Source organism: Miniopterus schreibersii (assembly GCF_964146895.1).
Source record: "Miniopterus schreibersii genome assembly, chromosome: 5".
Classification (NCBI taxonomy): domain Eukaryota; kingdom Metazoa; phylum Chordata; class Mammalia; order Chiroptera; family Miniopteridae; genus Miniopterus; species Miniopterus schreibersii.
The window spans coordinates 12,727,887-12,754,569 of NC_138106.1; the positions used below are offsets into that span (position 1 = coordinate 12,727,887).

Below are 26,683 nucleotides of genomic sequence, written 5' to 3' on the forward strand. Positions count from 1 at the left end.
GGCCTCTGGAATTTATGGTGCCTGGTGTTCATTCCTGAATTGACAGATTCATGCAATCTTGATTCATTTTGATTCATATTTATTTCCCTTTTTGAAACAAATGTTTGAAATTCTGAGGTTTCCAATGTCTGGTCAATACTCTTTAACTGTATTAATTAGAAATGACAAAACTATGGCAAATTGTATCAGCAAGAATGATTAAAATACCATTTTGCATTAATTCAAAAATTTTTTTAAAATTAAAAGGCAAACTCAAGAGCAAATATGATTAAATTTTATATTCTTTCTCTCCTTAGGCTACTTTTTAAATTGTTTCCCCATACACCCAGAAAAATATTGAGTATACCCTCTTAAGATATGTGTTTTTTAAAAAATTATAAACTGGTAATATAATATTTATACTTTGAAAAATGCAATGTACAACTATAAAACTAAAAAATAAAAAATTAGAAAGATATAAAATACGTATTAATTGAAATTCTAATTTTTTAAATCTTCACAGTGGTATGTTCAACTGTTTGTGACCCACATACCACTACTGGATATACTGAAATAATTATAATTTTATTGTTGCATTTTTGAAGAAATGTATATATAATTCCCATCAGTTCTAGCTCAAATATCTCTTGATGATCATATATAAAAGCACTTTGGGAATTCCAAAGCATTATACAAATATGTTATTATTCCTCACTGCACTTATTACTTGGTTTATAGTAATTTCTTTTTTCTCATTATTTGTTTATAGTATAATCTTTTAAAAAACTAAATCTCTATCCTAAAACTTCCTAGATTTTAGCAAGTATGTTTACTTACTAAATATTTATTTGAATATTGCTAAGATTCATGAACTATGATGCACAAGTTAATTGCAATGCTTATTTAAGTATTAAAAGTGCCTTTTTCGTTGTTTGTTGATAAATTCTCTTCATTAAGTCCTCAGGTTAAGATAATTTATTAAAGCTCATTTTCACTGTAGTTTTATATGTACATTTCACTGTGATCAGAACTCAACACCTTTTTTAGTTTAATGTTATTTTCTTATGAATTTTTTTATTCATATAGTAAATTATCTGTTATTTTTGGGAGGGTCATCTTCTTACTCTCTGTGCTGAATTAAAGCCTTTTTTGACATTAAAATGCATGAAAGCAAGATAATTATTAATAATGCTCTATTGTCTCTGATAGGTTGACATTGACTTTTGCTCACTTTGGGGTAAAGAATATATTCTTTATTTGCTATTCTCATCTTCTGTCATTCATTTTGCCCCCTTTAGTTCAGTACTAGTTTTTTTTTTTTTTTTTTTTTAATAGCTACTTTTATTGTTATGGTTATTTTGGACACTATTTCAGACACATTCATCTTCATTGAAATAAAACTAAAATTAATACTCTCAAAAGATTATTACAAAATGGATCAAAGGCTCCTTCCTAAAAAACAATAAAGACTACTTCTTTTGTGTTCTGATCTTTTATTCTGTTATATCTAGGTTCCTTTTTGTATAGCACGTAGAATTCATGAGATAAAAGAAGCATTTACATCATTCAGGTTCCTGACAAAACACACTTATTCGTGACATTTTAAGTTCATCTGAGTTCATATTATTCATATATTTGACTGTTGACTGAACTAGCTGAATGAAAATTGTGTGGGTACAACATGTAATCTCATGCATTTTTCAATGAACAATTTAAAGAAAAAGGTATGCGTTACTAGTTATCTGTAAGGGCTATGAAAAGAGCATTGTTATAAGTGAAGAAAAAATGGCAAAGGGTCTTTTATAAGGGCTTGCATCTAGGAAAAGATTTATTGGAATATTAAAATTTAAAATCTTTAAAAATATAGGAGTGGGCAAAAGTAGGTTTACAGTTGTTTATATGGAAAAAGACATGCAGGTTATGATTATTACAATAGCATTATTAACTCAAAAGAATGACAAAAAACCCTTGTATATTAAAAATCAAAATTGAGTTATAATCATAGGAAAAATACATAATTATATAAAATTGTACTGGTTTAGAAGAGCTTTGTGAGTAGGAGGCATTTTTAGATTTTAGGATCAGTAATTTGCTGTGTTTTAAATGAACCTGTATTGAGTTCATTGAAGCTCTTTGTATATCCAGAAACAAATTATAAAAGTTCATGTTGGAGACTAATACTTATGTGGAAGTTCATTTTCTATCATATTCTAGCTTTTTTGTGCCTTGAAAATGCTATTTGTCATATCCACATCTTATAAGCAAAATTTAGCAATACTATTTCAACATTACTCAAATATATTAATAAAGCTCAGTGCTGTTATTTGTATATGTTTTGAATTCCCAGGCAATTTCAGCACATTATAACAAGGTGGTTATGTCTTTCCTATGTATACTCAAACAATACTGAAATAGACTCACTACCAAATTTGTTTCCATACAACTTTCCTTTTTTGAGAGGTGAAAACTGTATTTTACATCACCTGTTCCTTGTTACTATGTCTATTCTTTAGCCATTTTGATTCTTCTGTAAAAATGTAGTGTTACATGTATAACTATATCTTTTTAAAAAAATATAAACTCAATGGCAATCCAAAATATTCTTCCAAATCACTTCTCCCTATTAAGAAGTATTATGTGGAAGAAGGTAGGGTATAAAGGCAGCATTGATAAAACCAGACTTATTTTTTTTTTTTAAGTATGATTTGGGGAAAGAAAAAGTAGCTAAAGAAGACATTTGGTTTAGAAATGAAAAGGGAATTGAAAACATCTATATAAATAGCATTTATAATTTTAAAACTATACTTCTGAGTGTTTTTCCTACATTACAAAATCGATGACATCCATATAGGATTAAATTAAAATTGACATTTTACAATTTGCTTGTTGAAATTCCAAACTGTATAATCTATTTATTATAAAATTCTTAAATATACATACCTTTGATTTTTTGAAATGTATAAGAGAGTAAATGAAAACTGTAAACAAATATATGAATGAAATTATGATTTTCCATGGAATTTAAGCATATTGGGTTTTGCAAAACTTCCAGTTTTAGACACTCACTATATTGTGTCTTAGAGACTTCATTATGGTCATATATTTTAAAAAATCAAGTTATAGTATTACAACTAAACATTCTAAACATGTCTAAACATTCTAAACAGGCCATTTATAACAAATATTTTCTTGTTTCCAGAGCATCAGGGAGTTTTGTGTTTAACTTTCCATGTAACATACATACCCAGTTTAGCCTTTGAAATTACGTAGAAACAATAGCAAACAAAAAATAGCAAATTGACGCTTGTTGCTCATGGATTCTTCAAAACAGAAATGCAAGTTGTTGTTAATCCTGACCTGAGGATATCTTTTTCCATTGCTTTTCAGAGACGGTGGAAGGGAGGGAGGGAGGGGGAGAGAGAGGGGAGAGAGAGAGACAGAGAGAGAGACATGGATGTGTCTAGACACAGGGACTGGTTGCCTCTGGCATGCGCCTGGGGCATCCAAGGTAGGTGCCCTTGGTCAGGAAATGAACCGAGGCAGTTCGGTGTGCGGCAGACACTCTAACTACTGAGCCACACCTGCCATGGGTGAAGACATTATTTTTAAACCATATTTAAGTAGATAAAATACTATATTTTAATGCGATTTTTTTCAATATTTTATTATTCATTTTTGTAATAATAAATGAGAAATGAGTAGAGAAGCAAGCATATAGCCACTATGCAAATGATGCGTTGAAACTGTTTATTTTGACTTCTTAAAATGAAGAGGATAGGTGCTGAGATGGAAATACATATTTTAGTTTTTATTAGACAGTAAGTAAAAATACTACTTATATAATAGGAAAAAAAAATTTCTGCCAACAATGTAGATGTGACTTTATAAGGTGTTTCCAGAAAATGTGTAAAAAATTAGAAAGTGACAAAGTTTAATTTGATATTCATTTAAGACTATAAACTCACTGTGTGTTTATTTCATGGATTCTGGGAAAGCAGCTACTTGTAAAAGCTGAAGTGAGAAAAACAGCTGACTAATAGAAGTACCATGACTTCTGGCAGCAACTGTAGTTGGTTAATACATAGCCTTTACTTTGCCACATGCTTTCCTCTATTGGCCAATCAAGAAGAAATTAATGAAACTAAGTCAAAGACATAAGACCATACAAGTATAGAATAGAATTGGTTCAGTGCAATGTAATAAATCAAAGATATGAAGAAAACTGAGAATTCAAGTTGTTTGACTATGTCAGTGACTAGTTACTTGGTTTCTCTGATCCTCAGCTTCTTACTATACTAAAATAATGGTGTTTGATTAGAATATTAGAATAGATTTCCTCAAATCTCTTTAGTTTCTTCGCAGTGGCTCAAAACAATAAAGTGATATAATGTTAATGTGACTGTCACTAGAAAAATATCAAACAATCCCAGATACTTCCCATTGGATATCATCTCATTGTCATGAGGCTTCAAGAAAAAATTAAAAACAAGAGCAACGTAGGAAAACAATTTAACTCTGTCCCAGTGTTCAAGACTTCTAGAACTGTGGCATCAATTGAAAGAAGTTGAAATATTACAACAAAATATACACATTATATTAAAACTTCCATTTTGAAATTTAAACAAACATGTTTTAAAGGGTGGCATATATATTAAGATATGTAGATGGGAGTGGGCTGTTCTAGAATAAGAGATTGTGTGCCTTAGAATAATGCAAGTCTTAAAAGTGAACATTTTCTTTTGCAATTTCTACACTATTTCATTTTTATCTGCAGTACAACACGACTGTGTTTGATCAGATATACATATATTCATGTCTAAACCAGAAATTGTAATTTTATTACTTTAGAAAAACTAATTTACATTTTAAGAAATTATTATTTGAATCCAGGTCCCGTGCTAAAACAAAAATGTTTTATTAAGAGCACTGTGGCTGGGTTCTAATTGTGACTCTTTACTATATAAATTATGATAATTATTAACTTCTTTAGGCCTCATCATTCTCATCTAAAATATGAGAGAAATGACCCCTCAAAGGCACTGCATGAAAAGGGAATGAAATATTACGCTTAGGCATTCTGCACAGCATGTGACAGTGTGTTTTAAAAAAAATAAAAGGTGCTCTGTTTTTGTATTATTTTTACCATTATTTATAGATTTCCAAAGTCGTTTATGTTTCATACTTTGGTTGTGGATAAGCAAAGAACCTACATGATCTCCTATGACTTTATTCTCATGGTGCTCAAACTGAATTACAATGATATATTAATCAAAATAATTAGAGAAAAATCACTTTAAGCATTTATGTCTGCTCTTATAAACATTCGTAGCAATGGAGACTACTCAATAATTATTGACATTATTAATTATATTCATATGTATCACTGTTATCTTCTGATTATTTTGGCCTCCCAATAGTAACAAAAGTTTCTAAGAAGGTCCTAGAATTAGTGTACTATGAAAGTAACAGTATTTGTTATTGTTTCTAAATTATTTTTACAATAAAAGTCTGCAGCTGATGTATTATTTCTTCCAAAAGAGAAATCACTCAATTATTATATGTTTATTACATTGAAATACAGGAGTTGACCAAGTTAGAAATGAAAACACACAACAAGGACAGAAAAGGTTTGTACCAGTAATAAAGAAAACACATATAACGAAGTTTTTCCTCAGTTTTCTTTATTACAACCATGGAGACACATAAATACAGAAAATAAAATGACATTTAATATACTATGAAACACATGCATAAGATTACACACAGTGTTGAATATCATGTTGAGGGTTTTAAATAAGAGATGATACTGAAGACAATACATTTAGAACATGTACATTTTTTTCATGAAAATAAGCTATGATGAAAACAGATGCATTTAAAATAATCAGAAATAGTCACTTTAAAACAGAAGTGTTATACATAAAACCAATGTAAGATGTGAGATAAAATATTCTTGAAAAAAGTTCATGAATTGTGGATATTATTTAAAACAGTAAATTTTAATTGACTGCTTTTAGGAAAAAGATTAGCTAGAATAATTATTTCATCGTGACCATTTAGTGCATACATAGAATTTTTAAGAATCCAGTATACTTTAAAAAATGATGCTGCCTCTTAATATTGTGCACTGTTTGCAAAGCATGACTTTATATTTTATTACTTAGAATGGAATACTAAAGAATTACTGAATTTAGCTTGAACATACACAATTAAGAAAATTTGCAATATAACTAGGCTTAATACAACCAACATTACATTAGTTCACATTTAATATAAAATTCAGCTCCACTTGAATGAACATCTTTAAAAAGTAGGTAAAATAATAGTGTACCAACAAACATAGGACATCAGTTGCAGTTCCGGTCATCTCAGATATACTAATAGAATGCTTGAATATGTGTTATGCGTTTTCCCTGGCTATTGTGTGCATGTTTTTAAATCTATATCAGCTAAAACTGATGTAATAGAAACTCCATTCTTCAGTACTGTTTAGGGACAGATATTTGAGGCTTCAAAAATAGTTAGTAGCCACTTGGAAAGGGAGGATGCTACCAGAGTTCTTCATCTGGTTTGTAATCTTAGATAAGACAACGTCAAAGGTATTTGGAAAACAAAGCATTGACATTAAACTCCCATCTCTGTTGTATTTCAGGGTAATTAAATTAGATTTAAACTTATTGAATCTTTTGCCTTACACAAAAATTGAGATGCTTCTTACTTTTATAATCTTTATGTATTTAATTAAGTTCTTAAGTACAATAAAGTAAAAAGAGATAATACTACAACTTTATATTTAAAAGTGAAAAACTGTTAACTCTAGAATAATACTCAAATTTAGATGATAATTGGAAAGAGAACAGGTTAATGAGAGGTTAGAAAGACCTTTTTCTTTAGTGAAGACCTAAAATTTGCTCTGATAATACCTCTGAACTCTAAGATTAACTATCAGGTAGTAACAGTGATTAAATAATACTCCGTTTTTTAATCACATAGCTAATTTGGAAATAGTCTTTTTACCAATTTCGATATATATTGAAATTATTTCAAAGGCTATTTGTAACATATTTGTTTCTCCAATCACTCGATATATGTAAATTTGAGCTGCCCATTTAATGCATTAGCCTTGGTGAGATTTTATGACAAATACCTATACCATTAATGCAGGGACTTTAAAGTTTACCAACGATTAACAGAAAAGGAATAGAAGAAATACATCCTATTTACTCATGTCCAGAAATTGAGATGGAAAAAAGGAGGGAGAGAAAAGTAGTATATTAAAAAAAAAATAATAGGAAGGATAATAAAAAAAAAAAATAAGAGATCTTACCTAATTTGTATTCACTCAAAAATTGTGTAAAGGATATTAACATTATGCCTCAGAGACTGGATCTTAATCAAATGAATAAAATGAATGATACATTTAGGTATGACCTTAATAATCCTATGTCTTTATTCCAGTGGAATTATAATACACAGGGCTAAAGAAAATTATAAATGTTAATTAATTTAGGTAGAATCATAATAAATTATTTACAGTTCTTAATGCTGCTAATATAACCAGAACCAAAGAAGTTGAAATTTTCAGATAATTTTACATGACTAGAGATATTTATTAATAAACTACTATAAACTGAATTTATTATACAAAATATCAGCTAACTATTCTTGAAATCTAGACAAAAACATACTGAATTGTTGTATTAGTGATATAAATACCCATATAGAATCACTAAAATCATTTATAATTTAAAAATGTCTCCATTCTTAGTGTAAGTATATCAAATTGACCCAAATCATATAACCTATGAACTACTGTGCATACTTGTAATTTTAAAGGACTTGGTGAATATTTAAAAAGTCAAAATTATTTGCAATGAAATTACTTGTACAAGTATTTGTTATATATCACTTAAGTTATATATATATATATATATATATATATATATATATATATATATATGCTAAGAAAAAGATGAAAGAAATTTTAAGAAAAATAAAACAAGTCATTAAAAATGTCAGTCTTGTCCATGTCTTCCAGTATGAATGCATACATATGCACACGGATAATGTTTTGAAAAGCATACGATTGCAGAGTTCATAAAATATACTTATTTTCAATGAATAATAGTGTTAGGAGAAAGAGTTTCAAAAGTAGCAATTTCCCTAAGGTTCTCCCATGTAAGAAGAAATTTTGTAGGACAGAAGAATTTACTACTACCTCCTAAGCATAATCTGTTTGCATACCTGAAACATAGTGCCGGTGGCCTCACAGTTACCAGGTAAGTAGCTACTGAGTTTGAATTAGGGTAAGGAGACCATTAAGACCGAATGCTATATTAAGGAAAGAAGGCAGACAAGACAGATTTGTAAAGAGCTGGGAAGAGAAAAGGAGATATTCAGGTTTGCATAAAATATTCAACCTGACACTCCCCATGCAGATAATAGCAACCATGCATAAGTACAGCCACCTAACTCTGTAACTGGTATAATATAGTCAAAACAACCTTTTGAAATGATTTATATAGGCACATAGTTCTGATTATATATAATAACACAAAATTCAACTTACACAGTTCATATTTATGCACTTGAGATACAAAATTTTATTTAAAAATCCATTGGATAAAAAAGTCATTGAATGATACTAGAGAAAGACTTAAAATAAGTTGAATTTTTGTCTTGCTTACCAAATAATCACACTTATTAAGACCTATAGACAGATAGCAGTTAGACAAAAAATACTGTCAGATTTTATGGATGCATATGGCAAAATTAAAGCTCAGATAATAAAAATGATAATTCAGCAACACACATTATTAAGATTATTTTTATAATCAAAGAGGTTATTTACAATCTCCAAGGTCTCATTTATTGAAATGCAATAGCTGCACTGTTTACAGTTTTGTGCTTTTCAATTTCTTAAAGCAAAGCACAGAACCTATCATTTTGAGATGTCTGAGAATATTTTTAAAAATTTTATGCATATCTCAGAGCTGTAAAATAACTATTCATCTAAGAATAAAATTTGGCCAAGTGATAGACTGCTTATTACTTTCAGGATTAACAACTTGATCTATACTTAGATGTTTAATCTAAATGAACAACTCATGAAAATGGAAATAATTCTACTAAGATAGAATTTTAATTTTAGGTTCTTTTCTAAACTGTCAAAATGTCAGTCTAGGTGTCATGTGCCTCACTGAGTGTTCTTCATATCACTGTCAGTGACCTTGAGTTATAGAATATAAAATTAAAAAAAATAAATCAACTTTATCTTACTAAAGATATATTCCATGTTCTCCACAAAAGCATTTTATAATCATATACTAAGTCAAGATAATTTCTATAAGATTTTCTTGCAGAAATATTTATAACTTATTGGAAAGATCCAGGCAGATTATAATGATAGAAAAAAAATCCTGGAAGTGTTTGTAAAACTTCTTGTTTCCCAAGTACGTTCTACACATTTGTAATAAACATATCTACATATCTTATCCAAACTCAGACATGGAATATAATTGCAATTATAATTAGTTCTTTAATAAACAGAACATTGGCTATGGTGATTTAAAAACAGAACATTATTGCAAAATAGGTCCGATTCCCCAAAATGCACAGCTTGGGAAATGCCTATTTCTTAGCAGGGGAGAAAGAGGGAAGCAGAAGTGTGCCTAACCCGTGGGTGGGTCACTTCTGCATTCTACAGGTCTGCTGTTGGTTAGAAGAAAAAACCAGCAGTGGATAGCAAGGAGTTTGGAAAAGATCAACCAGAGAAAACAGATTAATAAAGGCAAGTCTAGTCTTAGACCTTGGGGACATCTGTAATAATGTCAAAAATAAAAATAAAGTTAAAAAAAACGACAGAATAGTTTTATGCAACAAAGTAGTTTTTGATGAATGAACCTCAAAGCCCAGACCCAATAATTTGCTTTACCATGTGAGTTATGGTCACTTTTGTGAATATATGTAAATCTGATTGCTCCCTAATTGTCCTGTATGGCAGTGAAAATCACCAGCTAGGGTTAGTTGGGAGTGAAAAACACAAAATGCCCTTTTCTCATCTTATAATGAATGAAAATAAAAAATGAAAATCATTACTCATGCTGCTCCCTCAAACCCAGCTTCATTTCAAAGGTGGAATCTAGAAACACCTCCTTCTTATCTTAATTTCATTTCTTGAAAGTAGTAGCTAAAATATTACTTCTCACTCTGGGCCTTCCAAATAATTGTCTCTTAGGCGTTCAAGAAACTGTAATAAATAAGTATATATGTTGACAGAACATTGACACTAGGTGCCAGCTCAAGACACAATCCAAGTCAAGTGAACAGGGTACATCTTTTAAACATATTCAAATTTAATTTATCATTTACTGTGTGGCAATTGCATAGGGGTATTTTCACTTACTAAAAAATAAGTCTGGATTTTTTTTCATTAGTGCTCAATTTCAAAAGAAAAAACTGTTTCATGTCTATTCTTTATGAAATTTAAGATCAATAAAAGGAAACTGGCAGCACGATAGGGGTGCACATCTAATATAATAAAAGTTATCAGGTTTATGATTTATAATTATGTTCTTTAAGTTGGAAACTTTTACATTGATAACACTTAAAACCAATATAAAAGATCCACAATTTACACAATGTATGACCGTGGATATTGAGTTATTTTTGCAAAATAATCAAATGAAGATTAGATGTAGCAAATGCTTAATTTCCAAGTAAAAATGACATGGCATTTATGTAACAAGGTCAAATGTAGAAATTAAAGAAAACTTTAGAATGAAGCAAGTTATGCAGGAAGCTGGTACCTGAAAGAAGCAATCCTGATGCAATTCAGCGATTTTTCTGACAAATTATCTACTTTATAGGTTGACAATTCGAGGAAGAAAAATAAGGCTTATTGTTTACAGGAGAATACACAGGCATCATTAGTTGGATCTTAGAAAATCTCTTATTATAATTTTAGATCAGCCTTAAAAACTTGCAGGGTATAAAAGGAAATATCTTATGATAGAACAATAGCATTAAAACATACAAGACAGACTGATGGCCACCATGAAAGAAAACCCAGCAGCATTCAGCTGCCAGGACTCGCTTCCATTTCCACCTTTATTCGCTTCACAGCACTTATCTGCACGATGAAAATTGTTTTTGAAAATAGAGTAAGAATAAAATAATTAAGGAAAAAAGAGCAGAGTTAAAAACATGAAAACAGAAAAAGAAAAAAGTGACAGTAGGAAAGAAAAAAAAGAGAAAATAATTAATGCAAGATTTCCACAATGCCATTACCAATTATTTTGATACAAGACTAAGAATGACAAAAATCTGTATAAAACATTTCTCAATAGTTGCCATATATTTAAAACATAGCTGAGGCTCAATATTAATAATGTATATTTCATATAACTCAGATATTGGTTCTATCAGATTGTTTAAATGTGAACATCTTAATTTTTCTATGGGTATACACCTTGTAAGAGAAAAATCCCCAGTCATTCCACTGTGTTACTAGTAAATTCAAACTACTCCTTTAAATATGAGCTCATCATATTCTGCAATGTTTAATGATAGTTTTTTGGCTACCATAATTTCTTACAAGACATTTAATAAAAGTAATGTTATTAATAAACTACCAAGAAATAAGCAAAAATTACATAGTCACACATTGAAAATTTGCAAAAAGAATAGAATCAAGAAGCATTAATTTACCTGACCATAGGCACACTTTAGACATGTCACTGCACCTCATGAAAAATAATTTTAAGAACCAAAGATCATGAAAATAATATATAGACTTACTTTTTCATTATATGCTAAGTCAAAGAAATACTATTTTGCATGTAGAATTTATATTTAGAATTGACTGAGATTTCCCATAGAGCTAAAATGAATTTTTTCCAAAATAATTGTACTTCAATTCCACCACTGGTTTGGAATTTCTTTAATTTTTATTGTAATCATAGATTTAACCTGAAGAAAACATTTTAGTATTTGCCATGCACTTGAATATTGTGTATTTTTGCTCATGTTGAGCTATTTAGAGATGAAAATGCGTACTAGGTTTGTGTGAAAGTAGAGTGAATGTCATCAAAATAATGTACAGTCATGAGAAGTATTACCAAAAGGCCCAGAAAAGAAATCCAAATTAACTGAAAAATTTTAGTAATTTATTTATTGGTGGTGATTTATATCATTTATTTGTTAGTTTGTAAAATGGAAGAACTCTCATGGAAGTATTGCATGCTTGATTTCACATGATAGAATCATTTTACCTTTGGATCTTAAGAATGTAGGAATGTAATTATTTGTCACCAAATTATATTGATACTCAACGTTAAATTAGACATGTCTTCAATCTTAGCAACAAGAGAAGATAAAGTGATTATTAAAAGATACTAAGGTTTTTCTTTGGTTAAAACAAACAATATTAAATGTTTTGTAGCTCAAAAGAAATGATAAAAAATGGTCTCAAAATAAATTTATTTCCAAGGATTTTTTAAAACAGTATATTCAAGCCACCAAGTTGGCAGTATTTTTAGTCATTAAAATTACAGAACAAATCAATAAGTTCCATTTTACCAGACTCTAGTTCTATATATAGTTTTGTAATAATTTTTATGAGAATTAATTTATTGTAATTATCCAACAGTCTCATATTTTTAGAATAAAATGAGATGGAATTATGTTGGATGACTGTTTCAGAAGGGAACATGATGTGAACTTACACTCTCTACGTAAATCAAAAAACACATCTTTCAAAATAAACGCATCTTTAATAGTAAAAATAACAAAATATTGTTAATCACAAAATACTTTTTAAATCAGAATCATGTACTCTAAAGAAATGTAGTATCCCCTAAGATACATACATAGAAAAGCCACTTTTATCAATAGAATATGAAGGTAAGATGAATATATTTTCAAAAGTAGTTCTTCAGTCCAACAAATAAATGTACTCTAGATTTAGTCTACTGCTTACAAAAAGTTAAATATATCTGAATGCACATAAATAATGTTTTTTAAAATTTTAAATCATTTTTTTATTTTTCAATTACAGTTGAAAAATACACTCTTCTATGTGTTTCAGGTGTGCACTCAATGATTAGACATTGCGTAACTTCCTAAGAGATCATCCCGATAAGTTTCGCACCCATCTGACACCATACATAGTTATTAGAATATTATTGACTATATTCCCCATGCTGTACTTTACATTCCGTGACTATTCTGTATCAACCACTTTGTAGTTCTTAATCCCTTCACCTTTCTCAACCATCCCCTAATCCCTCCCCCATCTTCATCTGGGCAGTCTACGATGCAAGCTATATAAACAAAACAAAATAACAGAAGAGAGCAAAACAAAAACCAACAAAACCTAAATTAACTTCTAAACTCCATACCATCTCAAGTTAAATAAAAGACAAGACCTGCTAGTTTATCATAGATAACTTATTTTAGATATGGGAATAAATATAGCATATTTAAAATAGAATAAGAAATCATCTACAGTACAAAATTATGATGAAAGCATATAAAGATCATTTTTTGTTATTTTGCCAATATGTAATTTTAACTCTCTAGAATATTTTGGGTGTAAAGGCTCCCAAATTCACCATCATCCATCACAAACTCCAAGAAACCTTCTAGAGATAAATAAAACATTTTAACTATAAGAGCAAGTCTTTGATGTGGTTTTCCAAGAGGCCTTAGCAGTCAGTGGATTCAGTCATCGTAAGTTAGATATTATTTTGTGACATTTTTGTAGATAAAATAAATATCCCCCCCATTTCCAGTAAGCTGCTCTGGCTTTGTATCAGCTTCACAGCTGAGAGGAGATGAATTCTCTCTCCTACCTTTTCAGATATCTTTGTCTGTACATCTCTATGTCTGACTTCTGTCTTCATTATCTGTTTCTCAGCTGTGAAACAGGCTCTAGTTTTTTGCATCATAAAAGTCCTTATAACACTGACTGTTTCCCCCCCTCTGCTCATCTTCATAGCAAAGCTTCTCGAAAGCATTACATAAACATGGCATCTCCATGTCCAAACCTCACACACAATCCTCAGATTATTCCTCCTTAATTTCTCTTCCAACCACTTCAGCAAAGCTGGATGTGATAAGGGAACTTGGTATTTCTTTTGATTAAATTCCACTGACCTCTCAGCAGAATGTGAAGTGTTAAATGTGATTTATATCTTTTCTTCTTGAAATATGACTCTCTGCTAACTTCCAAGATACTAGTCTTGTGTTAGTCCCGGAATTCTCTAGCTTAGTCTCGTTGGAGAGGCGGTGGAGTGGTTTCCTTTTCCTGTAAACTATTAAGGCTTCTTAGGATGCAGTTCTTGACCCTCTGCACGTCAGTACTCAAGAAGCACCCCTTGAACATCTATGCTGTGCCAGTCACTCTTCTAGATACCAGGGAAACATCTATGAGCACTGCAGACATCAACTCCTTTTCATAGGCATTACTCAGTGTCCGGCCTTCACTTCACCCAGGCTGCAAATGCCATTTTTCTGGTAAAGCTGACAACATTGTAATCTCTGTTCCCAAAGCATGGATCTTTTCATCTCCATATGCACATATCTAACTACTACTTGACACTGAACACTTAATAAATACCAAACTGATCTTATGTTAATCTTCACTGTCCAAATCCAAAATTCTTCATCTTCAGAAATGATGCCAAGAATGACCCAACTGCCCAAGCAAGACACTCAAAAATCATCGGTACCTACTGAACCTGATCTGCTGCACAAGCAGGGTCAGTCTATATCTACAATGTGTCTGGAACTTATTCATTTGTTTTCTACTCCTGTCATTCTTTTCAAGCATTCCTGCTCACTCACATATTGCTTTTAACCCATGTGAGCAAGATAGGTCTGTTTATAACGCCTGTCTACTCATATAACTTCCCTGCTTCAAATAATTTCTTACTGGTTTTAGGATCTGTTGTAAAATCATTTATACGGTTTTAGAAGACCTTGGATTTCCTGGGTTGCAGGTCCCTCTCTATCATTATCTTTGTTCACACACCTCCAGGTTCCTGCCATGCTCTTTCTAGTTCCTAAAGTGGATCAAGAACTTCTCTCAGAGGTTTCTTCCATACAAGACACTTTCCCTGGCAGGTCTCTTCCCTGCAAGGTTCCTTGGTGAAGTCACTTTCAAGGGAACCTTTCCCTAACCCCAAGCCCTCCTGTCTAAATTAGATACCCTTGTCAAAGCCCCTCTCGGCAGCGTAATACATCCACCCATCTCTTAGCTGTAATTACTTCATGGTTATTCCAACTCTTCTCTAATGTCTGCCCTTCCCCACTAGACTGTAAAGTCTTTGAAGGCAGGAGCCAGTTCTGTACTTTTCACAGATCATTCTTCTGTTCCTATTTCAGTACTTGTCACAAAGCAAGAGCCCAATAAATAATCAGAATGAACGAGTGAATGAATCTTAGCATTACAGAACCAGAAGAAACTAGCTTAGAGATGAGAAAATGCATATCAAGAGATATTAAGTGACAAGAGCAAAGCTGAAACTACAAACCGGAATTCTTTCCATTTTCCTTGTTGGTCCTGCCCACAAGCTGATTCTCCAAAATTGAAACAAACAAAAACTATTTTTATAGTAAATGTATCAGAGAATACCTTGCCTACTTTTGTGCTTTTATGTACATGTTATTATTTATTTATTTACCTTTTGTCTATAGTTAATGTAGGTTTTTATTAACTATTTCTTATAAAAATAGTAGGGTCTCTGGGAGTATAACATAAAAGTAACCTGCCTGAAATCTATTTTTTTACAGTTTGTGTTTTACCTATAAAATGTTATTAAAATGTTGCCTTCTCCATCATAAAACATTAATTTTTATCCTGAAAAAGATAATTATTTCCTTTAAACATATGAGCTAAACTGGAGATTTAGGAGCAGAGTACACTATTTCAATTTCGCTTTGCTGACTCGCATTAATAATCATATTTCTATCATATTTTTGATATCTGCATAGAGGATAATTACTACAAACATAATACACTATCATCTTAGAGGCAGTTACTGATGTTTCAAACTCACAGGGCGATGACCTTGATAGTACATTCAGCCATTCATCTCATTTAGGTGGACCATTTATAAGGGCATTAGATTTGTCGTATGACTTAAAGTAGCTCTGACCTTGAACAGATCTTTTAACCTCTCAAAAATCATATCAGTAAAATAGGAATAACTCTTCATTGTTCAATTTAGATTCAAGATTAAAATGAGATAATAAATGCAGAAGTACTCTGTACATTTTTCAAAATGCCATTACAATATAAAATACCCATATTATTTCTAGATGTTCCCAACTTCCTAATTTCAAATTATAATTGGAAGCACTTATTAATGAATATTAGCAATAAGAAGCCATAATATCAATTACTTTTAAGGATATAACCAATAGTAATTATTTTTAATAGAAAGATTAATTGTATAAAGCTGCTCTCAATTTTACAAAACTGATGTACAAAATACAAAATCATAATGATGACATAAATATCAACTTGAAATTATAAGAGGGTTAAATACCATAACTGAACTGGCAAATTTTATGTTTTTACAGTCTCAAAAATGTTATGTAGCAATACTGAGACTCTATTATAAAATGACTTAAGCCATGCTTTATGAATATGCTGCTCTCACTTGCTCTCTATATATATATGGACTATGTATATATACATATACATATATGTGTAAAAATTATCAGTATTAAATATATTTAAAGGAAAACTAAATGTTAAAATATGTGCAATATGACAACTCACTAACAGAGTTAAATATGTCCACGAACCAAGGTGAATTCTAGCATCTTTACCTCTACAGGATGCATCTGAAGATTACGCTCCCGTCCCTGCCGTGGACTCTGCTAACAGCAGCAGCAGGGGAGCCGTGAGCCCCGTCACCTGGCAAAGGCAGGCTCCCCCGGCTGCCGCGAACGCCGAGGCACGGCGTCCTGCCACGCTGCCAGTCCCCTGAAACCAGCTACATGTCTTTCTGGGGCTACGTCTGTGGGTGTTTCTGCCTCCTTGTGTAATTGTGTTTATGTTTCAAACATCAACTTGCTTGGTCAGGCACAGATGAGCTTGTCATTACATTTTGGCCACATCTTCCCAGAAGCGGAGGACCCCTTCTGATCTCAACAGAAAAGGTTCAACAGTCACTCTTGTGACTGATATTCAACAGTCACTCTTACCTTCCGTTCTCCCCCTCTGCTCATCACTTCAACCATTCACGTTATCAAAATACATTTATAAATCAGCGAGGTCACCGTGGCAAGAGTGATTGAGAAATCTTGAGTAAGACACGTCACGATAATCATTATTAGAGCTTACAATGTGCACTTCTTTCCAGAAAATTATGTTTTCAATAAGAAACAATTCAGAGGGATTATAAAGAGGACATGATGTTTATTTTCAGCCTAAGAAAGTGTATAGTTCTGCTTACCTTTAATAATGTTGGGCTTTGGCGGCATGTTGAACTCATAGACCGTTGGTTCTGAATATCCTAATCTGTTGGCAGCTGTAATTTGAACCTCATACCCCATTGTCCACTGTAGATGCTCCAAAATAATATGGTCTTTATTTCCCTGCACCTTTTTCTCCAGCCACTGGTCTTCTTTATCTTTCTGTAAAGGCAACAACAATCTATTTTGTAAATACCGATACACTAAAGTTGAGATTTAAGACAAAATTATCTTGAGGTGGAAACAGTGGATTGATTAGTATCAAGGAAATAAATTTTCTTATCTACAGAGATAAATAAAGCTGCTATATCCATGAAGTAATTCTAAGGCTTTTCTATATAAATGCAAAGTTTTTATATTAGCCAAACAGTGATGATTTCATAATTAGAAGATGGTAATTTACTTCTATTAAGATTGTTAAAAGTATCACAGATACCAGTTTGCTACTTGCCCACTTTGCCGATTATTAATAATCAGGAAAATTAAATATGATATATAGAAAAAGCCTAATATATCCACGAGAGTATCATTTAAGTTTGTTTGTTTTTGTGGGGTGGTGATAAAATGTCTTACAAATAAAGTTTGAATATTTTTTTATGAATTTAAGTGACCATTAGTATTTTTTATTACTATAGTATTTTATACTCAGTAAAACAACGTACTGAAAAATTATTATCTGTTAAAGTTATTAGCATAAGGAAATAAAATTCTTGACTTCTACACTTAAATCCAGAGTCTTTTCTAAAATAAATGTTTTAGTCATATAATATTTGAATTACATTTTATTTTTAAAAATACTGTGGCTACAATTAACACAGAAAAATAAATTGATATGATTTTATGTATTCAACTATCCCAAACCATGTGAACAGGCACCTGTGTCATGTTAACCATTTGAACACAGGCAAGTTCCTTAACCTCTCTGCCGTTTCCCTCTCTCTGTCACGGAAGGGTGCTCTCTGCTGCCTCCCTGAGCTTGCATGAGGGGCAATGAGAAAAAGCGATTACACTGTGCATTCCAGGACCTTGGGTATCCTAATTACTTAGTAAATGACAGCTATTTTTAAGGAGAAACTATTTCCATAATAACTATATGGAAATGAAATAATATTCTCTGTGGAGTCATGTAGCTAATAATTTTTCACCGAAATTGCAAATCTCAATTTCCCAGAGGGGTAATTATAAATAAATTGTAGTCTGGTTGTAGAGATAGATAGATTGTTCAACTTTTTTAACCTCAGAGCTCAGCTAACTGTTACTTCACGTTGAACTAATATTTTACAATGTTTCTTATTATAAAGAATAACAATTTCTTTTGCGTTTATGATTCAAATTGAAAATTTTATTTTCTCAAATAAAATTCTGGAAATTAACTTCACGATTGCATTCAATTGGTGGTACTACAAAGTGTCCTTCAAAAGGAGATAAGAATATATTATGGTTTTGATACCATACCATGGGTTTTGGACAAGTGCTTAGAATTACCATATAAACAGGAGGCATTTCCCTTGCTTTCGGAAACTTCCGAACACGTGAATTTGTCAGGCTGGTCCAGTCTTTACAGTGTCACGAGGTGTACGGAAAAAGCTCCTGGAAAAGTGAAACAGTCTGGGCCAGAGACTGGTGACTTGCCCAAGTCACTAAGTGCTCAGTAAAGTCAAGAAAGGGAGGCAGGCGTGCTTCTGAAATGCTCAGGACAGCCGTGCCACGGGCCGCCGTCTCCCCATGCCCCTCTTCCTCAGCTCATTCCCGTGCTCAGCCCCGGAGGCCAGGGAGGCTGCTCGGGGGCTCGGAGCGCAGCAGTGACTGAGACAGGGCGACACCCTCATCTCGGAGCTGACAAACCAGCACAGAAGAGATGCCTTCCAAGAACCAGAGGGTGCCTTGGAGGCAGTAACACGAAGGCCAGTAGAGCGCAGGAGCCAGCAATGCATCCACAGGGATGAGAATTACTGGAAGTAATCAACTCCAGGGCTATTCCTATAATTTTATTGTTGACACTATTACAAATGTCCCCCATAGACCTCCCCCTTCGCCCACATGCACGCAGCCCCCAGCGCCCGGCCCTGGCATTCCCGGCACCGCTGGCTGTGCTCCTGGGCCTTGCTCACGTCTCCCCCTTCCTTTACCAGACGCCCCCACACCCCCTCTGGCCTCTGCCAGTCCGGCCCCTGCGTCCAGCCTCTGGTTCTATCTGTGTCTCAGTTTATTTTGCTCCCTAGATTCCACATCCGAGCGAGATCACACGGGGTCTGCCTTTCTCTGGCTGGCTTCTTGCCCTTAGCATAACAATCTCCGGGTGCGGTGCTGCTCTTCTCTGCATTTGTCCTAAACTAGCTAACGAAAAGAAGAGATGGGATTCCTTCACAGGGGTTTAGATCCAGAAATAAGCACAGTGACAGAAAACCTGGGAAGGACGCACAACCACTGGGAGGTGCAAAAACAGAGACCGTAGAGCCTTCTTAAGAAAATGTAAAAAAATCTCCGTAGCTATTGACCAAAAAAACGAAGCTTACAAAATTCTCCATCCGAAAGTAACTTTAGATAATATACACGATATATTGTATTATATAGACACGAAAATATGCATCGCATGTCTATAGACACAAAAACACATACAGCACATAATTATTTGATATGTCATATATTAAGCGTACACACAGATACAGGAAGGAGGGGGTGAGGAGCCGGAAGCCCTAAGGGTTAGGTAGGGACAAAGGCCACAAAAAAGAAGTAGACCTTCCCTCTCCCCAGTAATTCAATAAGCTCTGTGTAACTATGAAGTTCTGGGTGAGAGCAAATATTTTTGTGCAAGTCCAGAGTTGAGTTCTGCTTTGAATCCGAGTGGAGATATGGGTGAAAAAGCCAATAAACCAGCCAACAGCTGAGATCCAAGTTACCCCAGGATACGATTTATCCTTCACAGGGATGGAGAGTCTTTCTCTCCTTCAGGTAATCCTCCAAAAATACTGTTTCTGAGAACTGATTATTTGAGGTGACACTTCCCGACAAGCACAAGACACACGGAAAGTCTCTTCTGAATTACCATGTAACTGTTAATTGTCGAAGCTCATAGCAGGATGAATTAAAAGCCCCTCCATCATTTTCCATAGTTGAACTGATGGTGTAAGGAACCAAAGAGAGTTCTAGTATTTTCCCCAATTTAAATCAATTTCATTTCCCATTCAACATTAGACAAGGAGGCTTTTTAATCCCCTAATTGCTATTCCTAGGGAATAGTAAAAAATTAAAGTGGGTGTTACCAAATACTCCCCTAGGCATCAAAATCTCAATTATGCCATTTGTAGAGAGCCTAATTTACAGAATTTAAATGCCTAGGGAACAATTTAAGACAATCTAGTTGCAAAACGTTCCCCTAGGTGTCTTAATGAGATGATTTGCTGAATAGGGCTATTATTAATAAGCCAATTAGATGTTGAAGGGCAGCTACTGAAAGAAAAACGGTCACTTGCTTTGATATAGCTTATCTTGGGCAATCCGTTTTGTCGGGAAATAGATGGCAGGGCCCTATGACAGTCAAGGGCACTCAATAGATTTTTCTAAAAACAAAATATCAGCATATAGGAAATTATTTGCTATCATCTGAATAGGAAGAGAGCAGAAGAAAAATGGAAGGGGTCTTGGTGTTCTTATTTATGTGTGCACCTTAACTGCTTCTTCCCCAAAGCCTATGGAATAAATGGTCAACTTCATTTTAAATGACAAGTGAATCACTATTAAAAGAAAGAGCAATAGAGGAGGTGAGCTCATGCTACTAGATGAATGTTAATGTTCATGTGACTCTCCCGTGTTATGATTTAAGAACTTTGTTTCCATGTAAGGCAGTTCCTGGTTGCTGGATTTCCCATAGCACGGCTCTGTGCGGCCTTACCCAAGGCCCAGGAATTCTTGAAAGCTGTTTGCTACTCTGACTAGAAGAGAAATAATGCAGCAACACACACACACACACACACATACACACACACACACACTCTCTCTCTCCACTGTGATTTGGAAAGATGTAAGCTTGGGAGGGTTTTGGTAGTTTCGAATTCGGAATTCAAATCTCTTTTTTCTATGATAACTGATTCAAATTGCCTTTGCTCCATGTAAAATTTTATAAAATGGACCTCACATCTTTCTCGAGTCTCCATCACCCACATACTTCTTCAGGGGGAAAAAATGCAGTTCTTCCACTTCGTAAACTTCTGTGTTCTCAAAACCCATACTAACGTACCCAGGGCAAGTTTCTCCCCTTGTATTCATTAATTCTCGGTTTTATTAATCTGGTTATAAGACTATTTATACTTGTACAACATAGGCCTATTTATTTACTCATTGGTTCATTAGTGCAGTTCTTCATTCGAGGAACAAATAGTTAATCTGATAGTGCCAACACAGGATGAGTACAACTCAGCATCTCCACTGGCAGCGACAACTACCCAAGTGCTTAGGATCCTTTAATGTCCCTAGCTCTTCAGTGTTTGAAAATATTTCAAAACTTAAACTGATGGCTTTAAATAAATTTCAATGTACACATCTGAACGTAATTAGGAAATAACTTCTTTCAACAATAAAAACTCAAGTTAATCATTCATTATTTTAATACCCTCTTCAAATTTACCTTTTCTTTTCCCACGGTCATCGAGCACAAACTCCCCGACTCCCAATAGCTTAAGAAGGTCAATTAAGACATAGAATAATAGGCTACAGCTCTGTTGCTAGTCCCTAAAGTACATTCCTCACAATTCATTTTAAGATACCAATTTTCTTTTAGCCCTTCTTAGCTCAGGAAACTTATTTAATGTGTCAACACTAAGGGATAGTTATGATCCCATAGCTATCATCAAATTAGAGAGAAAACAATGAAAAACTGATGGAAGCATGTTAAAAACTATTTACTAAATTACATGGAGTTATACTGACACTATAATAAAAAGTGGATGTAAAATATTCTGTACAAAAATACCTTATTTTTCCATATACATTATGATAGTAATAAGCTTGTCTTTACTCTCCACATACACGGTTTAATCTTACTGACTTACTGTTAGAGACGTTAATTTTCACAAAGGGTCTACAGAGATATCTAATTCTGCTTTTATATTACTCCAGTTCTGTTCTAATAAATTCTGTCTCCTTAATGGGTACTGAACAAAGTTGTGTGCTCCATCTACTACAGGATAGGTTCATAATCTATAGGTAGTTACACATTCTCTATATTAGGATATAATTAGTCTTACCCTTTTCCCAGTGAAGTGTAGGTTGAAATAGTTTAATTCAGTGTCTGCTAGACATCAACACTCACAGTAAGGAATATATTGTCTCAATTTTGTCACTCTTAGATTATAAAACATAGAGTTCTATAATTCATGCAGTTTGAGATACTAATAGATAAAGTGGCTTTGAGTTATACAAGGAGAATAGTTGATTAAGAATCTTTTAGAAAGGTTTTTTTTTTAAAAAAAAAAAAATGTAAGTGCAAATGTCAAGGCTAATGCTACTATAAACATTCAGCCACCAAATCTTCCGGAACATGTACGCTTTTCCATGTGAAGAAGTAATACTTTGAGAAAGAAAATGTGAGGACAATTATTTTTCCCCAAGATCTGCTATGGTTTGATCCATTAATACAATGTTATGTTGAATTATGGAATTTCCATTTGGACCTGCAGAGAATGTTTGCAGGATGAAGGAGGTGGAGAATGGAAGGGGTAAAAAACCAAAAAAGAACTGTGATATGGAGATGATTTCAGTGTGCTGGAGTAGAAGACATACCATTAAATGACGTGGTAAAGAGGAAGTGAGTTGGAATGGCTGCATTTGGAGGCTCAGGAGCTAGGAGCTGAGGTGAGACAGGAGAGTGGTTGAGGGGTACATACAACCTCCATGGGCAGAGTGCAATTCAGCCCTTGCTGCTGCAAATCTGTGTTTAGACTATCATGTCTTACATTCTGATGTCTATTCCCATCCACATCAAGTCACCCCAATTCCATAAGGTTCGGTTTGCCCCTTAAAATGTGAAAAAATATCACTTTATGTTTAATCATAAAAATATTTTTAAGTCTTCAAGAGTAAGAAATAACTTCCTTGCAGTACAAATGGGAGTGTGTAAGAAATTACCTTCACAAATCTTTCCATAAAAGTGTGAAAATCCACTGTTACATCAGTGTTCCCTTAGCATAATACCTACTAGATCCAACTGTATTGTTGCAAATGGCGAGTCATCCTTTTTATGGCTGAATAATATTCCATCGTGTGTATGCACCACGGCTTTTTATCCACTCATCACTGATGGGCACTTGGGCTGCTTCCACAGCTTGACTATTGTAAATAACGCTGCAGTGAACACAGGGGTGCATATATACTTTTGAATTAGTGTTTTGTATTTCCTCAGATAAATACCCAGAAGTGGAATTGCTGGATCATAAGGCAGCTCCATTTTTATCTTCTTGAGGAAACTCCATTCTGTTTTCCACAGTGGCTCCCCAGTCTGCATTCCCACCAGCGGTGTGGGAGGCTTTCCTTTCCTCCACACCCTCGCCAGCATTTGCTGTCTGTGGATTTATTGATGGCAGCCATTCTGACAGGTGTGAGATGATATCTCATTGTGGTTCTAATTTGTATTTCTCTGATGATAAGTGATGCTGAGCATCTTTTAATATACGTTAGCCATCTGTATGTCCTCTTTAGAGAAATGTCTATTCAAGTTCTCTGCCCATTTTTTAATCAGGTTGTTTTTTTGGGGTTAACTTGTATGAGTACCTTGTATATTTTGGACATTAACCCTTTGTTGGACGTAGCATTGGTAATCTTCTGTTCAGGAGATTGTCTTTTCATTTTGTTGATGGTTTCCTTTACTGTGAACAGAGTTTGTAGTTTGATGTAGTTCCATTTGTTTATTTTTTATTTTGTTCCCCTTGCCTGAGAAGTCATATCCAAAAAAATATTGCTAAGAGTGATGTCAAAGAGTTTATTGCCTATATTTTCTTCTAAGAGTTTTATGGTTTTAGGTGTTACAGTTAAGTCTCTAATCCACTTTGAGTTTGTAAGGCATAGAAGTGAAATCACTATATTTTATATCTGAAACTAATGTAATATTGTATGTCAATTGTAAGTTTAAAATATATTAATTTCAAAAACATCTAAACAATTGTTTATTTAAAAAATTGATGTTGAAAATATTATTCCCTGTTAAAATTTTAGGAGGTCTGGGAGGAGTAACATAGTAGTTGATTATCAGTAAATTATACCTATCTTTGAAAAATGTAACCAATCATTTTCATTATGATAAACCAAACCAGCAGGCACTTTGACCCTGGAGTTTCACCCTCCAGAACTGTGAGAAACTAGATTTCTGTTGTTTAAGCCACCCAGTTTGTGGCATTTTGCAATGGCAGCCCTAGCAGAGTAAGACGGTCATTAAGATAATAAAGATAATTACATTAACAATGTGGTAGGCTCCATTATTCAGCTAACCCAGCTCCTAAGTATAAGGACCTTTCATTTAAGTTGTAATCATGAGACATAATTCTGTTCAATGGGACATAATTTAATTCTGCACGGTAAGGTTTTTATAAAACCTGTACTGTATTGGGGAAAGAAAAGAGAAATTCAGCTTAAACAAGCTATTGTTCCTTTTGTTCTTTCCATTCTCCTCACATTCTGAATGTGGATCTTAGGAACAAAGGTAATCTAGATGGAGACAAAAGCCAAAATGCTAAGAATTAAAGAACATAATGAAAAATTATGTGGATGCCTGATTAAGATGTTTTCCTAGCCATGGACTGTCTAGTACATAAATTTGTTTAATGTGAAGGAAAAAAATCTTCTCAGTTTAAACCCTGCTAGTCATGATTTTTGTTACCTGACATCCAAAAATACAAAAATATTTCCTAACAGATAAGTGGTTTATATTGATTTTAGAAATAAAATCTCTGTAAAAATTACTGATCACTTTCTGCAAATATGATATTAATGGCTTTTGTGTGAAAATTTGTTATCTCTTAAATTTTTTTAAAGATTTAGAGAAAGATGCATGCTGTGGGCAGTCACATTCGTGTTAGTTTCTGAACTTTACTTTTGGATAACTGGATAGAAACAGCTGAAAAAAGTCACAGCATTCCTAAAATATACACACAGATTTTATCAATAAAAGCAGCTATTAAAGGAGATGAAGAAAAGATACAATAAGAAATAATATATACTTGTTACCATCAGTTAAAATCAATGACTTTGCTTGAGCCTAATATACCATATGTTATTTTTTTAATATGTCTTTATTTGTTTTTAAATATATTTTTATTGATTTCAGAGAGAGGAAGGGAGAGGAAGAGGAGATAAAAACACCAATGATGAGAGAAAGTCATTGATCGGCTGCCTCCTGCATGCCCCCCACTGGGGATCGAGCCCGCAACCCGGGCATGTGCCCTGACCGGGAATCGAACCCCGACCTCCTGGATCACAGGTTGATGCTCAACTGCTGCGCCACGCCAGCCAGGCCCCACGTTTTATTTCGAATACTAACTCTTTAGAAAGGAGAAGTCAAGCATAAATTTTAGCTTTAGGTAGAAATTATGAATAAAGAGAATATATTAAATGTATTTTTACTAGTGATTGCATTTCATTGTTCCCCATGGGATTTCATTGGGGTTCCTTACAAACCTTGCCATCTCCCTGCATTTTGAACTGTAAATTCTTCCAGGTGCAATTATAGGCATAGAAGGAAAGATCTGTTCTCCCAGTTCAATTCATGAATTTGGTTCAGGCCTGTGTTCCTTAGAGAAAGATTCTCTCCTGCCAAAGAATTTCCAGATGGGCAAAGAAGAATGGCCGAGGCACTTGGCATGAGCAGCACACCACTATCAGACTCAGAGCGACCATAAGCCTTTCAGGGTGGCTTTGGGGTAGGCTCATGTAGCCTCCAGCGCAGAGCACCCAAAAGACATACACAGCGGCTCATTACTGCCAGCGTGACACCTGAGACAAAGAGAGGTTCTGGAAAAGGCATTCATCTTAAATTTCAAAGACCAGACTGATGCCTAAAATTAATTACTGAAGCACGCTATTCAAAATCAAATTCCTGTTTTCATCACCCCTCAAAACTTGAATGTTTGAATTTAGAAGTAGCAATATTACCATTTAGACAACTGTGAATTTGTGGAAAAATATTTAAAATTCATCTACATACAACGAAGAAACAACTGTTTAAATGTCA

General features: G+C 33.4%; 1 protein-coding gene across 2 annotated transcripts in view; it reads right to left on the reverse strand.

Annotated features, from left to right (window-relative positions):
• The window catches only part of NCAM2 (neural cell adhesion molecule 2), a 343,351-nt gene that overhangs the window by 14,096 nt on the left and 302,572 nt on the right, over positions 1-26,683 (reverse strand). Inside the window, exons 15-16 of one of the 2 annotated variants that reach the window (XM_081138131.1) lie at positions 17,448-17,628; positions 10,917-11,110 (exon numbers count right to left, since the gene is read on the reverse strand). In XM_081138131.1, coding sequence (XP_080994257.1) covers positions 11,004-11,110; positions 17,448-17,628 — 288 coding nt within the window. In that variant the 3' untranslated portion in view covers positions 10,917-11,003. Of the gene's footprint in view, positions 1-10,916; positions 11,111-17,447; positions 17,629-26,683 lie in introns of those variants that run through there. The other variant, XM_081138130.1, reaches the window with a different exon arrangement.